This window comes from Arvicola amphibius, chromosome 2 (genome assembly GCF_903992535.2).
Source record: "Arvicola amphibius chromosome 2, mArvAmp1.2, whole genome shotgun sequence".
In the NCBI taxonomy this organism is placed as follows: domain Eukaryota; kingdom Metazoa; phylum Chordata; class Mammalia; order Rodentia; family Cricetidae; genus Arvicola; species Arvicola amphibius.
In genome coordinates, this window is record NC_052048.2 from 148,388,021 (window position 1) to 148,405,670 (window position 17,650).

Here is a 17,650-nt window from a genome sequence, read left to right on the forward strand (position 1 = left end):
AAGTAACACATAGACACTCCTCCATCACGGCTTTACTTACAAACTCCTAAGGCATTCAGTTCCACACCATCCATCCCCCAACTGTCCTCCTTTCTCCCTTTCTGACCTCTCAAGTCTCCGCAGTATGGTGACCGTGTACCAAACATTGCTTTTGCTGAACAGGAGGCTGACAATGTGCTCATTCACTGGCCCCGTGGAAGCCTCATGCCCAGACTTGTTTTCTTCAAAGCCACCCTACCAATCTGCTGCTAGGCTATGGAATGAATTCTGGATGAAATGAGGGTTTGTCTCTCAGGAATGCTTTCCTTAAGTTACCATGACCCAGTCTGTGGAAAGAGCTGCTGCCTGTTGTGGTTTGGACTCCATGTGTAGGAGACCCTGGCCTGGCCTGGTGTTAAGTTGGAAAATTAAAGATGTGCCATTGGGAGATCTCAATCTGTCTTACATTCCAGCCATAAGGGGAATGTTCCTCCATGGTGTGTTTCTGCTTCACCACACACAGGTAAAATTCTTTAACAAGCTATTGTTTCTCGTCACGTTATTACATACTCTACAGCCTTTGTCTCATCTCCACATCTCACATTTCCACAAAAACACCCCCTGGTAGGGGTCTGTTTTGTGTTAATGCATGTAAAATAATATCTGATGTGGTTGAATTGCATTTCATCTGTGACTGTGACATTGGGCACCTTTTCATATTATGAACTTTGTGTACACACCACTCCCATCTAAATATTCAATAAGTCCTTTTGTGCATTGTAAAAACTGAGTATTGAACATCTTGAGCTTTTTTCATCTTCTCATTCTGTCTTTGAACAGGTGCTTAACTGTGATTAAGTCCCATTGTGTTAACATTTTAAGGTTATTTGTTTGGCAAATCTTTACCTACTCTGAAGTCATGAAGCTTTTATGTTCAGATCTCTATCTGTCCTGAAATAAATGTGTTCAATCAAGGATGGAGAGAATTAAGGTTCAATTTTGTTCAGATACAACCAGTTCTTCCAGTAAAATGTGCATATTTGGAGTTAGGGAGATGACTCAGAAGAAAAGTGCTTGACATGCAGACATGAGGCCCAGTGTTCAGGCCCAGGACTCACATTAAAGCCAGGTTAGTGCGGGGCCTGTGTGTATTCTCGGTGTATGGAAAGCCTTGAGGCACTGAACTGGTCATTTAGCCACACTGGGCTGTTTTTTGTTATAGTTGCCTCTTTGCCCTTAAGTCATTAGCACAATTTTGAATTAGTACACATCCTCCAGAATTATTTTTCAAATTGTCTTATCACCTAAGAAAGGCCAGCTGCAGCAAACTCTGGAAACTTAACTTCCCAGCACTCAGTTTGAAATGCAGCTTCTTGGCAGCCTTGTCACATTGGCCTTGGTCTGTTCTGTGCCCCACAACTTCAGTTGCAAACCACAGCCAGTGCCCCAACCTCATTCTCAAACTGCCACATATGCACAGCATAACCCCCCTTAGTAATTTTATTTATGTATTTTGTTTTTTTGTTTTTTGTCTTGGAACTTGCTCTGTAGACCAAGCTGGCCTCAAATTCACTGAGATCCACCTGCCTCTGCCCTCCAAGTGCTGGGATTAAAGGCGTGCACTACCACTGCTTGGCCTATGTTCCTTTTTTTGTAGCTTATGCGTGGAAGTCTCTAATGTATGGAAGCTCTTTGATTTATGATGAGCCATGTTCCAATAAGACCTGAAAATGAGAAAGATCCTAAGCTGAAAGTGCATTTAAATACACATAGCCTCATCTAGATGCCACACATCAGGTACCACATAAGGCTACATTTGGGCAAAATCACTGAACAGAACAAGCCCATCTATGTGCTGGTAACTGTAATGTATTGAGTACTGTGTGTGTTTGTGTGTGTGTGGTCGTGGGGGATGTCTCCTCAGTGCTGTAATTAAAGACATGCACAACCATGCTGCCTGGCCTGAATACTTAGTTTGATGTAGATTAAAGTTGTATCATCAGAAGTAATGGTTGGTACCTTGTACAAAGCAACAAATAACCAGGGGGTGGGGGGCAGAATTCTATACAGATAAATATGCTGAGATGCACAACTTCATTTCATAAACTCAGTTGTCAAGCCATCTCTATGAAGGCACACATTAAGTATGTCACATCAAAGAATCCTGAACTAAGATCAAGAGTCAGAAGGCTATCAGATGCTGAGGAACCTTAGGGCCCTGTCACTTCAGATTGTGACCCTGGAGCAGTTGTGGTTGTGCTCTACATTCTTTGAGGGTCTCATCGAGCCCTTGTAGACAGATACTTTGACTGTTCTTCCGACCGAGAGGCTTGGTGACAGGCCAGTGTTCATCTACTCTCTTGTCTCCATTCTCTGGGCATCTCCATAGTTTTTATCTCATCCTATCCAACTGTTTTTGCCATTTCCAGTTTGGGCGCTAAATAAAAGCTGCTGTGAATGTCTGAGTGCAACCTTCTTGGGCAGTTTGAGTTCCTTGGCTGAACAGCAGGGGATGGTTTGGTTTTCTAAGACTGGCTCTGTGCTATACTCTGCTATGCCCCCCACAAATGAGCTTCCCTTCACTCAGCCATACCTGTGGGCTGGTTGCCACCAACTGTTTTTCCTTCTGGCTCCTATTTCATTTCTCTTCTGACGTTTCATATTTACTTCTTCCTTGAGCTTCAAATTGGCTTTCTCTATCTAAAGTAGGATCACTAAGAAAATAATCTCTATTACAGGTGAATGACTACTGCTTATAAAATTTCCAAGTAATTTGGTAGCATACCATGCACATTCTACTATGTTTTCATCTTTAAGCATTTTTAAAGTGTTTTAATATTTTCCTTGACCAGCAAGTGAAAGTGTATCAGTTTCAAACTATTGGAAGGTTTTATAGTTCATTTTTTACATTAATTATAAACTGACTGGCCTATTAGCTCAGGCTTCTTATTAACTCATAACTTCTGTTAGTCCATAATACTTATCTGTGTTACTCATGTCGCATGGCTTGGTACATTTTTTGGTGAGGTAGTGAGATCTTGCTTCCTGTGTCTGGATGACGACTGTAGACTGATCCTCTTCCCAGAATTCTGTTCTTTATAGATCATTTTTATTTGACACCTTGGGCATATGTACATGCTGTGGTGTTGAGTGGAGTTCCCAAACCAGATTAACCTAGTGATATTGTGTATTGTTAAGCTGTCAGTACCCTGTTTCGGGTTTTGAAAGGCATGCTGAAATATCTCACAGTACCTGTAAACAGATATGCTGGTTGAAGTTCCTAGTTTCTGGAAGCATGTATTTGGGGATTATTCCTGTAGATGAATTGAGCCTTTCTGTCCATTGGGCAAGAACCCTCATCAGCTCCCATGTGGATGATGTCCATTTACTGCAGTGTCTGCTGCCCATTCATTTTTACAGTGAGTGTCTTGTAGGTAGCCTGCAGTTGGTCTTGCATTCTTATCCAGTCTAGCCTTCTAAAGGAAACCTTATAATCAGTAACAATATTTAACATGGCCATTGCTATTGCTGGGTTTAAATCCACTCACTGCCCTTTGCTTCCTTTTCTTTGAAATCTATGACAGGTAAAATACTTAGGATACAGACCACAGATGTTAAATGGGGTTTAAATGGTTTTACACTTTGAGATAACATCACTGAGCTTCTGCTATATGAGACTGTGCCTAAGAAATAGACATCTGAGACAGGGAGAATCACCTTGTATTTTCATGCTTGAGTATTTACAGACTTTTGTGAAACTTTTCTCTAGCTGAGATACTTACCAGTTTTAGAAAAGAGTATCATAGGCAAACTGCTGTATCCAAATTCACTCAGGTCAAACTAAGGAACTGCTACTGAAATTAGCAACTGCCGTCTGTCTAGCTTAGTGAGCTATCAGCCCATTTGTGAAGTATTTCCCATCATATTCCTAGGTCATCCAGACCACAGGCCGGCCCCACAGCAAGTCAGAGGAATGCTGTGGGATAATGCTCTTGTGCACTGTAAAGATTTATCACTCATTGGTTTAATAAAGCACTAATTGGCCAGTAGCCAGGCAGAAAGTATAGGCAGAGCAACAGACTAAGAGAATTTATGAAACAGGAAAGGCAGAGTGTCACCAGCCAGACGCAGAGGAAGCAAGATGAGAATGGCTTAATGAGAAAAGGTACCAAGCCATATGGCTAAACATAAATGAGTTAATCTAAGAGCTAGTAAGTAATAACCCTGAACTAATAGGTCAAACGGTTTATTAATTAATACAAGCCTCTGTGTTTCTTTGGGACTGAACATCTGCAGGACCAGACAGAACAGAAAACTGGAAGAGACATAAATCATAGTTAAATGATCAAAAAAATCCTTTATTTAATGTAGAGAGCCTATTAAGTCATTAAAATAATTTATAATAGTTAAATGCCTCTTAAATATACATGATATCTTCTGAAGCTAAAAGTAATATGCATTCAACCAGTTTTAAAATCTATTAGAAACGTTAAACAAATGATAGTAAAAAGAAATCTCCTATGAAGTCCTCTTTGAAAGGAAATTGTAACAAGTTCCTGATTAGACAGAAACCGTTCCCTCTCCAAAGGAGAATGAGAGAAACGTAAATAAATACAAATGTCTGCTTCCTGGGTTTGTACTAATAGACTCAAATCTTGCTATTTATTTTGTTTTCCCTGGATAAACAAGAATCCCTTAGCAGCTCAGAAATAACCCAAGTCCCAGTGAAGCACCTTCTGCTCCTGTGATGGTCACCTTCTATCAAGGTTCTTGTCTGTTGGGGTCAGCAGCATACTTCATAAAGCACCTTGATTATGGCAGGTGTGACAAAATCTGGCAAATTATGTTGCCTCCACTCAGGGCCCACCTTAACCTTCTAGGCGCCACTTTTGGGAGGAAGAGCCATCACAGATGGCCATGCCGACAGAGCCCTTCTGATCCATCAGGTCCACCACTCTCAGGCACTGTCCAACAGACACTTGGTATAGCCTATTGTTCTTCTGGAAAAAAGAAAAAAAAAGGACTTTTTATTTAAAAACAAACATTCCTGTAGCATGCAGGAAAGATGTCGAACCATTAGGACTAGTTAAAGCCCATGTTTATAAGTGAGAGCCTCACCCCAAAGGTCCACTGCTGAGATCCTCCTGACCCATGGCACTTCATGAGTCGAGGTGGGTCTGAAGAGCGAGTTTCTGACATATCGAGGCAAAGGAGGTTGTTTAAAATCAACTCATGGTCTTCATTATAAATCCAGATCTAGTGATAAAAAAAAAGATTAAAAAAAAACACACACAAGTGTTGCTTTAGGTACTGATACTAGATAATACTTCACAATGTGCTCTTCGTGGTCTTCCCACAGGCACACTGGTCCGAGCACTCCCTCAACTATCTGGGAGATAAGGGAGGCCAAAAGATGTCTCAGGGTCACTGGGGAATGTGTCACTGTAAATCGTTTCCAGTTTCCTTAATTCAGAGACCTGTAAAGCTTGGCGAAGCCACAAGAGGTGTGGACAAGTGCATGTAAAGCTGATTATTAGCACAGTCCTCATCTGCTGGGTGATGATGTGCATAAGCTGCTCCACTCCAGCCCTTCTGCACACATCACACCCCAATTCCAGCTCACAGTGTCTGCTGTGAGACCTGGGCCAGCCAACCTGAAGCAGCATTTCCTTTAGGTGTGTATGCAAATAATCCTGGTTTCTGTCCCAGGCCTCAAACAGGATGAATACAGATACAGTGAGAAAATTTCCCACAGGTGCTATCACAAAAGGAACTCCACCAGGGACTAGAGAGCAAGCCCTGCTTGAAACCTGTACTGGCCACTTGAAGCCAGTACGACTGAGGAACTACACTGCTTTGATTATAAGTACCTATAGTATCAGTGTAATCATGCATGGCTACAACTCAGTACCATTTAACTTGGGCCAGTGGAGAAAAGGCACCTGCTGCCAAGCCCGATGACCTAAGTTCCATTCCTGTCCCCACGTGATCAGAGAAGAGCACTGACTGCTGCAACTTGTCCTCTGACCACCATGTGTGCACTCACATAATAAACTGATGTTCTGTTTTTTTAAGGCAGTATGTTCTAGAAATGTCCATGTATACATTCCATTTACCAAAAGACCCAGGTGTTTTCCCATCCCTGTATGACAGCAGTGCACCAATGAAATGGAGTGACAGTCAACAGAGGCCAGTCCTGACAGCTGGGAGTTTAAATCACTGTTAGGTTGTGCCGTCTAATAAGCAAGCCTGAAATTACAGTAACAAACTGAAATGTTATTTGCTTACATTTTAATATTTAATATTGAAAAGACAAACTAACTGGAATTAAGTAGATGGAGTGAACCAAAATTCTGTTGAGATGTCCTCTAATGAGTTGTAAAAATTGGTCAGAAAAATCTGCTTCTCTACTGAGGACTTAAGATTTGAAGAAGAGCACTCCCCACACCACCGTAAAAAAAGCACAAAGGTCTGAACAATTGACAAGCAATGATCAGAGGCAGAGAAACATGGAGAAGACAGAAGCAGTTATGCAACCTAAAACTTAAGTCTGATAGTCTGCGTCTGCCCATGTGTGCTTTCCTTCCGCAGAGTGGCCATGCACTGGGAGGTGTCACCCACCTGAGTCGGGTCTCCATAGTCACAGGCCTTAAGCAGCACCAGGCCTCCTTTCTGGCTGGAGCGGCCCTGGGCTACCAGGCATTTGTTGGTCTGCAAGTGGAAGAGCTGCAAAAGAGAAGGGTGTTCTTGAGGACCCTGCGCAGACACCTGGTGCCCGGGTGTGTGTTTGGCATGGGAAATACTTTTCCACAGTACCAAGTAAGAACCTAGGAACTAAGATGAAGTCAGGCCTGGTGACTTAGGCCTATAATCCCAGCACTCATGGAGCTGAAGCAGGAGGATCATGAATTTGAGGCCAACCTGTGCTATGCAACAAAAAACCCTGTTTAACCTTTTTTTTTTTTTTTTTTTTTTTTTAAGTACACTATGTTTATGCTGACTTGGAAGTACGGAACCACCAAGACCTTCCAACAGTGAAACCAAGATCAAGAATTATGCTGGAAGGGATTTCAACTATATGGACACAAAATACTTATTTTTTTTTACTTAAGAAAAAGACCCAATAAACATCTTGGTGGTTGTTTTGGGGTTTTATAAAGTAAACAAGGAGAAAAGTACTAGGCTCAATTGAATACAAAAAGCTGGGAAATGTGCCTTAGGAGTTTAGACAACTTTCTGTCAGTGTGGGTGTGCACAGGATTGGGCAGGCACACCTGTATATGTGCACCTGTGTGTATGTATGTATATATATAAATAAATAAATATATATACATACATATATATGTATGTGTACATATATATATATATATATATATATATATATATATATATATATATCCATCCCCAGCATCCAAAATGCCAGTTTTAAAAATTAGAAGAGCAGACCCCAAAAGCTGCGAGCACAATTAGAAGGGTCTACCGTGTGCTTCTGCTAAGCTCTGCGGACTGCCAGTGCACTGGGTGTGAAGTTCACCGCATGTCACACCAACTTAACTGTAACTACTCTTGGAAGGTGATACATAACCTACTCCAACGCAGTAAGTACATCTTGACCTGGATGTAAACAGCAAACACAAAAATTTTTAAGTTTTCTACTTGAGTAGGGGGAAATCCCCAAAAGAATATACTTAAATCTAGATCGTTTATCACAGAACCTCAAGAAAACTTCCTGCTACACGCCTCCCAACAAAACCCTCAGACAGGACTGCTGTCTCACCCGTCCGCGCAGAAGGACTCTGGGACGCTTGGGCCCTCTGTTGATGAAGATGGGCTGCTGAGGTTTGGCATTTGGGCCAGGTATTTGCATTTCAGGGTAAATATTGTCCAAATACCATTTGAATGATTGGCAGCCCAATTTTTTCCTCAATTCAACACGCTCACTGATATTTCCAAAGCTTTTGGTCTTCAAATCAGGTCTTAAGGAAAAGTACTGCTCCTAAGTTTAAAAAAAGAAAAATGTGGAAATAGGTTACATATTCTGTGAGGAAAACAGTCCTGTGTTTTCTTAATGTCAAAATATCAATGGGAACTTTCCACATGCCTGGCACTAACCGTAACATAAACTCAAGATATATTTGATTTCACAGAAGACAAACTGAAGGAAACTCTTAAGTCAGCAGATTTGGTGACCTGAAAGAAAATGGCCATCAAAGGAACTGGCACTATTAGAAACTGAAACCTTTTTGGAGTGGTGTGATCTTGTTGGAGCAAGTATGTCACTGTGGAGGTGGGCTTTGAGGTCTCAGCTGACTTCGCATTGCCTGCAAGAAGATGTAGGACTCCCTTCCCTCTCCAGCACCATGCTGCCTGCATGCTGTCTTGCTTCCTGCAGTGATGATAATGAACTGAACCTCTGAACTGTAAGGCACCCCAATTAAATGTTTCCTTTAGAAAAGTTGCCATGGTCATGGTGTTTTTTCCCAGCAACAAATACTACAGAATACAGCAGATTCTATGTGAGATGAGTGACTCAAACTCTGGCCTCTATTATTCTCAACATGAGCTAAAGATCCATGATTCCATGGATACCAACTAAAACTGAGCCAGCAGTGGTGGTGCCTGCCTTTAACCCCAGCACTCAGGAGACAGAGACAGGCAGATCTCTCTGAGTTCGAGGCCAACTACAAGAGCTAGCTCCAGGACAGGCCCCAAAGTTACAGAGAAACCGTGTCTCAAAAAGAAAAAGAAAAAAATTAAAACTGAGGCAGGCATAGTTGTACGCACCTTTAATCTCAGCACTAGAGAGGCAGAAGTAGGCAGATCTCTTTGAGTTCAAAACTAGCCTGATCTATGTAGCAGCTCCAGTCAGTCAAGACTACATGGTAAGACTATCTAAAAAACAGTACCACTAACAAAACAAACAAAGACCCAACACTATTAGTAGAAGCTGCTTTTTTCAAAAACAGGGTTTCTCTGTGTAGCTCTGGTTGTCCTGAACTCACTCTGTAGACCAGGCTGGCTTTGAACTCACAAATGACCACCTGTCTTGGCCTCCTGAGTGCTGGAGTTAAAAGAATGCACCACCACCTCATCTAGAAACTCACTTTATCTGTCGCAAATGTACATTTCCCCTGACACTGTGCAAGCTTACTCTGATGGGGCTTGCATGCCTTGGTGCACTCACAGCAGGCAGGCAACGACTCTCCCTACCTTTGGGTAGGGTTCTGGAATCAAGCTGGCTGTCCTAGTTGTGTGGCAAACATATTTACCCACTGAGCCATTTCATTGTTTAAAAAGTGCAACCTCATGAAAAATGTAGTTGAAAAGCCGGGTGGTGGTGGCGCACGCCTTTAATCCCAGCACTCGGGAGGCAGAGGCAGGCGGATCTCTGAGTTCGAGGCCAGCCTGGTCTACAAGAGCTAGATCCAGGACAGGCTTCAAAGCTACAGAGAAACCCTGTCTCGAAAAACCAAAAAAAAAAAAAAAAAAAGAGTTGAATTTCATCTCTGACAAGCCTTGGTTCACTTTGAAAGGATGCCCAGAGTCATAGGCAAGTGCTTCTGGAGAACAGTGTAGCTCGGCCCTCAGCCAAGCCACTGCACTCCACAGGAAGTGTTCACGTGACCACTGACAAGACTTCAGACAACTGCTGTCTCTTCAATTGCATTCTTACAGGAAAGCAGCTGCTGCTTCCTCGCTCAGGCATGCAATGTCTACACAGCAAACACAGTAAGTGTATTTATCTGACTGTGGAAATGAGTTAGACCCTGCAAACCTGAGTGGGTGGGCAGATCCTAGAGGTCAGCAAGCCACACTGTGAGATCTCTGTCACACAGAGATGATAACGATTCACAGCGAGCTGAGCCCCACAAAGTTCTGGGTTAGGAGAGGGAAGGAGACAAAAAGAAGCTTGGCATGCTGAGCCCCCATCTCTGCTCCCCGGCTCCCTCCTCAGCACTCCAGTCTGGGTATCTGCTGCTATTTACATTTACCTCACAGGGTTGCAGGTCGCTGTATATTCCCTTAGTCATCTTGTTTGTCTCTAAATAAGAGGTCGGGTACTTAGCCAGACATGCTAGTACATGCACACCTGTAATCCCAGAACATGAAGGCACAAGGATGGAGTATCAGACCAACCCGTTCCAATGACAGTAGCAACTGCACACAACTAATTGCAAAAGCGTTTTAATAGGAGTTAACATGTGAACAACAGGCAATAACCACACTGACAAGTGTCCCTGACAAGGGGAAGTAGTGGAGTGCTGAGACCAGCCTAACACAGATGCCAAGTGAAGGCCAGGGGTGGGCACAGGTGTGAGAGGTCTAGAAGAGACTGTAGAGCCAAGAGACAGGTGTGGTTCTCTAGGGCTATGGAGAGAGGTGACACATGAAGGATACATTATTTCTTTTTGCTGTAACAAAATGCTTTAAAATGGACAGGCATATTATACTTGATAGAGAGGCTACAAAGAAAACAAAGCTGTATAAGGTAGAAAAGAAATGGAACAGGAATCCTGAGTGAGCAGTGAAGCCCAGTGGGTGAGAAAGCACAGCCCAGTTCTGGAGTCCCTAACCCTGAAGGGCCCAGAAGGATCAGCACACTAACACAGAGCTGCTTCCGATACTTACAGGGTCACCCTCAAAAGTCAGGTGAGAATCAAAACTGAGTGAATCCTGGTGGAAAAGAAGCCCAGAGAGAAATGGCACAACAATGAGGTCAGCCAAGGAGAGCGGCGCATGAGTGGAATGAAAGGCAGACGACACTCACCTTGTACTCGTCCAACCAGACATGTGCCAGCCTCAGGGAGTTGTGCGTCATGGTGTCCTGGCCTTCGGGAGATCCATATGGCCGCCTTTTTCGGAAAATGTGTCCTACTCTCGAGCAAGGGATGATGAAGAGCTTACCGCCACACATCCAAATCTAGCCAGAAGCAAATTGACTGTCAGTTCAGACTGTGAAGCAGCACATGCACTCTATGAATGGTGGCTATGCAACTTACAGGTGTTTCTCCTACAAGATGTACTCAGAAGAAAGTAGGGGCATTTAAAAATTAGGTCTTCCTAAAATGAAAAAGGCAGCAAATTCTGAAACATTCATCTGTTCCCGTGTGTCTGAATTGTGTTATCATCCTTTGTTGTGTTAATGGACTCGCTCTTAAGGATTTAGGACAGGAATGCTTATTAGCTGGTCTTCTGTTTTTCATGTACTTTCTTTTTTGTTTTGTTTGGTTTTGTTTTCCAAGACAGGGTTTCTCTGTAGCTTTGAAGCCTGTCCTGGAACTAGCTCTGTAGATCTCTTGAACTCAGAGATCCGCCTGCCTCTGCCTCCCAAGAGCTGAGATTAAAGGCGTGCACCCAGCCGATGTACTTTCTTTTATACACTGTTTCTAAGAAAACAACTTGTTTTTCTTGGTGGTCTGCATTGTGGTCCTACATATGCAGCACACATGCAGGAAATTGAACACTGAAGCCTGAAGTTAATCTTGGGAATCTTGGGGGCTGGAGAGAAGGCTTGAGATGGCTCAGTGGTTAAGAGCACTGGGTACTTTTCCAGGTTTTCTGTTCAATTCCCATCACCCACATGGTGGTTCACATCTATAGTGGGATCTGATGCCCTCTTCTGGTGTCTAGATGTACATGCAGACAAAACATCTGTATACATAACTCCATAAATAATCTGTCTTTTGAAGGGATGTGAGTCCCTCTATCACTCTTCTACTTTATCATTCTGAGGCAGGGTCTCAATCAAACCCAGAGCTCACTAGTGTAGTAGGGAGACTGACTGTTCCCGGCTGCCCAGACTCGAAATAACCACATAGAAACTGTATTAATTAAATCACTGCTTGGTCTATTAGCTTCAGCTTCTTATTGGCTACCTCTTACATCTTACTTTAACCCATTTTTATTAATCTGTGTACTGCCACATGGCTGTGGCTTACTGGCAAGGTTTTGTCTGGTATCTGTCTCTGGAAGGCTACACGGCTTCTCCCTGACTCTGCCTTCTTTCTCCCAGTATCCAGTTTAGTTTTCCCACCTACTCTGCCTATCATAGGCCAAGCAAGCTTCTTTATTCATTAACCAATAAAACCAACACATATGCAGAAGGATTTCCCACACTACACTAGTATGGCCAGTCTTGAAAAGGGGGTGGCGGGGTTGGGGGCAGCAGACCAGAACCTTGACAGAAACCAGACCTTAGTTTGACTTCACTAGAATGGGACAGAGCTGAACAAGCAGGTCTCATTAACCACAACTTATGGGTGACCACCAGCAAGCACCCTACAAGCCCTTCTGCTGGATCAGCAGGCCCCAAAAGCCCTTCTGCTAGCTCAACAGATGCCCCCCCCAGACTTCCGCAGGCTTCCCCTACTCTGCTGCTGGAAGGTCCCTAGCCACTAGGACCTTCCACCAATCAGCCCTCATACTAATCTTTCCTCCACCAATCAGCCCAGATTAATCCCTCCTCTCTGGCATTCCCCTAACTCTGTTTAAAAGGAGCTTGTGACCTCTTTGGGGGTCGCTCTTTTGCCACCCCAACATTGGAATCAATAAAACACTCTTGTTATTGCATATGTGGTTGTTGGTCATCTTTGTGGTTGTTGGTCTTCTTTGGGGGCTTTTTCTCGGACCCTAACAAGTCTCACTAGCCAGCCTGTCTGCATTCCAAGGCTAAATTACAGATGTCATGTAATTGGCCATGTCAACCTGACATTCACACAGGCCCTTAAGATCCACACTTCTCTACTCTCGCTTGCAGGGCAAGTGCTTTGACCACTAAGCCATCTCCCCAAATCCAAAAAGTGATTTTTCTAAATTATACAAGTTCAAAAGTACTTGGTTGCAGAACTAGCAAGATGGTTTATTGAGTAAAAGTGCCTGCCACCAAGCCTGATGACTCGGGTTCAACTCCAGAACCCACGTGGCAGGAGAGAACCAACTCTCTAAGTTGCACCCTGGCTTCCACATGAGTGCCGAACACAACAGCATACACATTTTTCAAAAGAACATTCAGAAAGCTCTTTTAAAACACGCATGTGCCAGCTGGAGCCTTGGCCCAAACTGCCCCTGGAGAGGGAAGTGGCTGGGTCCCCACTTAAGGCTCAGCTCTCTAGGCCTTTGTCCTGGATGGAACAGCTCATTCTCCCCCCACCCCCCCAAACCCCAGAAACAACCCCCCCCTCAGCATACCCACTACCATTCTCCACCACATCTGGGACCACTAGAGCTTTCGCCTAGACTGCCCCTGGAGGAGCCCTAGAGACTAGAGGCTCGGTGCTACATGCACCCAGAGGAAGAGCAACCACCTAAGCCACAGGTCCCACCTTTACCGCCTGGAGGAAGAGGGACTCCCTGAAGCACAGGCCCCACCTGCACCCACTGAAGGAAAAGATGGGCAGACGGCAGTGTAAGAACACATACAACAATATAAAGACCAATATGGCACCACCAGAACCCAGTAGTTCTACAACAGGAAGAACTTAACATCTTATCCTAACCCAGAAGAAGAAGAAAACAATCTTCAATATAACTTTATGAAGAAGATAGAGACTCGTAAAGAAGAAATGAAAATTTTCCTTAGAGAAATGGAAAAAAATGGAAAAAACTGGAAAAATATCAGTAAGAAATTTCTTAAAGAAATCCAAGAAAAAACAAGCAGGTAAAGCAAGCAGCTCAAACAGTTTGGAATCTGAAAACTGAAATAGAGGCAATAAAGAAAACACAGACAGAATTCTGAAGGGGAAAATCTGGGTAAACGAACAGGAACTACAGATGCAAGCGTAACCAACACATTACAAGAGATGGAAGAGGAGAACATGAGGGGATAGGTGCTCAAGAAGGGGACAGGAAAGTAAGGGAGAGAAAGGAAAGATTAAGGGAGCCATTAAAGGGTTATCGAGAAACATGGCACTAGGGAAATTCCCAGGAATCCTGAAGGATGACCCCAGCTAAGACTCTAAGTAACAGGAGAGGATGCCTAAACTGGCCTTCCCCTGTAATCAGACTGATGACTACCTTAATCGTCATCATAGAACCTTCATCCAGCAACTGATGGAAGCAGATACAGAGATCCACAGTGAAGCACTGGACCAAGTAACCTAAGACCAGCCTGAGAGAGGGAGAAGCAATAATTTGAGTAAAGAGTTCAAGACCATGATGGTGATACCCACAGAAACAGCTGACCCAAGCTAGTGAGAGCTCACTGACTCTGGATGGATAGCAGGTGAACCTGCGTAGGACCAAACTAGGCCCACTAAACGTGGGGGACAGTTATGAGGCTTGGACCATCTGTGGGACCACTAGCAGTGGGACCAGGATTTATCCCTAGTCCTTGAACTGACATCTAGGAGTGCATTCTTTTTGGAGGGATACCTTGTTCAGCCTAGATAGGGGGAAGGGCCTTGGTCTTGCCTCCAACTGAAGTGTAAGACTTTGTTGACTCTCCATGGGAAGCCTTACCCTTCCTGAGGAGTGAATGGGAGGTGGAGTGGAAGGAAGTTGGAGAAAGCAGGAGGGGTTGGGAGTAGGAATGGGGATAGCTATGTAAAATGAGAAAAAAAACTGTATTAAAAAATTCTTAATAAGAGAAAAAATTATGAAGGATAAAACAAAATAATGAACAAAATTAAACTGATAAATTTTTAAAAAAAAATATGCATGCCATGTCATCTCTGAGAGTGTATATACATTTAACATTTATGGGATTCATTTACTTTTGCTAAGAAGAACAAAAGAAAACTGAATGAGATATATATATATATATATATATATATATATATATATATATATATATATATATATATAAACAAACTTTCAACCTGAAAAAAATTTGGAGAAAAACTACCCTCTAAAGCACTATGAAGGTGTGTATAAATACTGTGCTGTGGGCTGACGGGGACTCTGCGGACAGGTCCAGGTGTGGTGGTGGGGGCCTACCTGCTCAGAAGGTTCTCTTTGCCCCAAACTGCAATTATATTCCATTACAGATAATTTAATAACAGAACACACACAACATCAAAATTACCCGAAATGAGATTTCCAGATTTTCTCCTCCCCAGATATCCATGCCACTGTCATACTGTCCAAGATCATTGAAATACTGTCTGTTCATTGCAAACAATCCTCCAGCCATTGTAGGTGACCTAGAAAAAGACCACAGCCTGAGCTCATTCAACAGAACCAGTTACCTTTTGTTTAAAGTCTCTGCGACTCTGGGACATAGGAGATTAGCTGTCATTAGAGAAAAGGTAAACAATAAAAGGATAACAGATAAAAAGGTTAACATTTAATTTCTGGATTGTTGGGTTGTCAGCAGGGGCTCAAGTGGATGACTGCACCAGCAGTGAGATCCACATTAGAGCATTTTTAGAACTCTAAATGTTTAGAGCTATCATACTTGACATGTGAATGGGGTATATGCATGGCATCTGGTTTAAGGCCAGGGATTCTGTTAACTCCTAAAACACATAAGGGTCTCTCCCTCCACCCCTCCCTTCCCCATAGCAGCTTGCCAACAGTGTATAATGCCATTAGGGCTGAGGGTGCAGCACCCTGTCTTGCAATGAGAAAAGCTGCAGTAGGCACTACTCAAAGGCTCAATTCCAACTTGCAAACATCTGACCTCCTAACCTGGAGGTAGGATTCATGGGTGGGTTCTACCGCTCCAACTGCCTACAGAAGAGAAGAATACTCAACAAGGACTCTAGAATGTCTAACAAAAGAGCGGACAGATAAATAATCAGGAAACCAGGAAGGCAAAGAAAAGAGAAAGTCTATAACAAAAATAGATGTGAAGTTTTAATTATGAAGTTATCAAACAGACTTGAAAACTGCTCCATATACTCAAAAAAAAAAAGATTGGAAGCTTGGGAGAAAAGCCATTTACACACGGACTGCATGTGGCTCAGTTGGTAAGGGGACTTGTAGAGAAGGAAGAAATCCCTAGCTTCAATCCCCAATCCTGCATGCTATATGACATGAACCCTGACTGTCTTTAAAAAAACAAAACAACAAAACCTATTTATACATGTCTGAAAAACACTTTGAAAGAAAACATCTTCAAAGGAATTTGAAATAAGACAGCCAAGACTGTATCTGCAACTGGGAGAGTTGCTGGGAAAAAGAAAATCATTTCTCTTCAATACCATGACACTGGGTATATCAACCACACCCAAAGCAGGTCATGCGCTGGAATAGGTCAACACAAAAAGGACTCTTTGGGGAGGTGTGGGTATTTTTTAATGTGCTTTGTTTTGTTCTTGAGTTTGTTTTTTAAGAAAGAATATGAAGCTGGATGGGTAGGGAGGGAGATTTGGGAAGAGTTGGTGAGGGGAAGGAATATGACCAAAATATATTGTTCAAAAAATTAAAAAAGATTAACATGACTTCTTGTTTGCAACAAAGGTTCCTGAAGGTTGCATCAAGTTACCTTCAGGTCTTGTGCAAAAATAAGAAATACAAGTGCATTACAGTTAAGACTTGGGTCTCATCTCAAAATATCCAACTATGGATATGCAAATATTCCAAAATACAACAAAAACACCTGAAGTCTAATAAAACAGTCCTAGACTCTGCCTGACAAAGAGCCAGCGCATGGGGGCACCCATACTACCCCAGGAAACATGACCTATTTCCTCTACAAACTACACAGCACTATGGTCACTGACAGTTTCTTACTCTAACTCTGGGCTGCGTTTATAGAAAAGTATACTACTTGCTGGACCAGTCACAGTGGTGCACACCTTTAATCCCAGAATGCAGGAAGCAGAGGCAGGTGGAGCCAGCCTGGTCTACAGAGTGAGTTCCAGGATAGCCGGAAGAGATAAATCCTGTCTCAAGAACAAACAAAAACAGAAACAAAATTTGTTGTGTTTTTGAGATAGGGTCTCTTTATAGCACCTAGCTTCAATTCTTTTTTTAACCAGGTAAGTTAAGACCTTTGTCCCTTGCAAAGAAGAAATTTTCCTTAATAGTCTGTTCTTTTCTTTTCTGAGACAGTGTTTCTCTGTAGCTTTGGAGCCTGTCCTGGAACTAGCTCTTGTAGCCCAGGCTGGCCTTGAACTCAGAGATCTGGGATTAAAGATAGGGGCCACCACCAACTGTTCTTTTCTTAATAGACTGTGCCAACCTCTCTTACCTTATTGGTGCAGTGGCTCCACCAGCTCCTCCCAGCTCAGATACAGGAACTAAATCCCACTTGAAGTGCAGCCCCCAGTTGAAACCTCCCCGCACCACTGGGGATGAGCTGTAGGCAAGTGTGTCAGCGCTGATGATGTCGATCACAGGGCACACCACAGTGTGTGGATCCTCATGGATGACGGCCAGCAAGGGCTGCAACCACATCACATTCACCTCACAGTGGCTGTCGAGGAACACCAGGACTTCTCCTGGAAGGTGACGGGAGAAGATGAGAATGGTACCTCATACTATGACCACCCCCATCAAGAAACTATTCTCTGCACTGCCAACTGGGAGATTAGTGCGTAGCACATGGAAAGGCCTGAAAACCTCCCAGGAACAACCACCCCCTTCATGCTATCGGAGTTTTAAGCACTGTTTATAGCTATGGAAACCAATCCTATTTACCAAGTAAAATCCTGACACTGACTCTAAAGAGGTGCACTCCATACTAAGAACTAACTATTAGCATAACTCAAGTCAAGCAGTTTGGAGT

At 43.2% G+C, this 17,650-nt stretch overlaps 1 protein-coding gene across 2 annotated transcripts in view; it reads right to left on the reverse strand.

The window, feature by feature from the left end:
• Positions 1–4,316: 4,316 nt before the first annotated feature.
• Positions 4,317–17,650, reverse strand: part of Galnt11 (polypeptide N-acetylgalactosaminyltransferase 11) — a 33,166-nt gene continuing 19,832 nt past the window's right edge. For both annotated transcript variants that reach the window (XM_038319462.2, XM_038319463.2), the window contains 7 exons: positions 17,114–17,363; positions 15,002–15,119; positions 10,748–10,900; positions 7,757–7,975; positions 6,601–6,705; positions 5,098–5,235; positions 4,317–4,979 (listed from right to left, as the gene is read on the reverse strand). In XM_038319462.2, the coding sequence (XP_038175390.1) occupies positions 4,848–4,979; positions 5,098–5,235; positions 6,601–6,705; positions 7,757–7,975; positions 10,748–10,900; positions 15,002–15,119; positions 17,114–17,363 (1,115 nt within the window). In that variant the 3' untranslated portion in view covers positions 4,317–4,847. The remainder of the gene's footprint in view (positions 4,980–5,097; positions 5,236–6,600; positions 6,706–7,756; positions 7,976–10,747; positions 10,901–15,001; positions 15,120–17,113; positions 17,364–17,650) is intronic.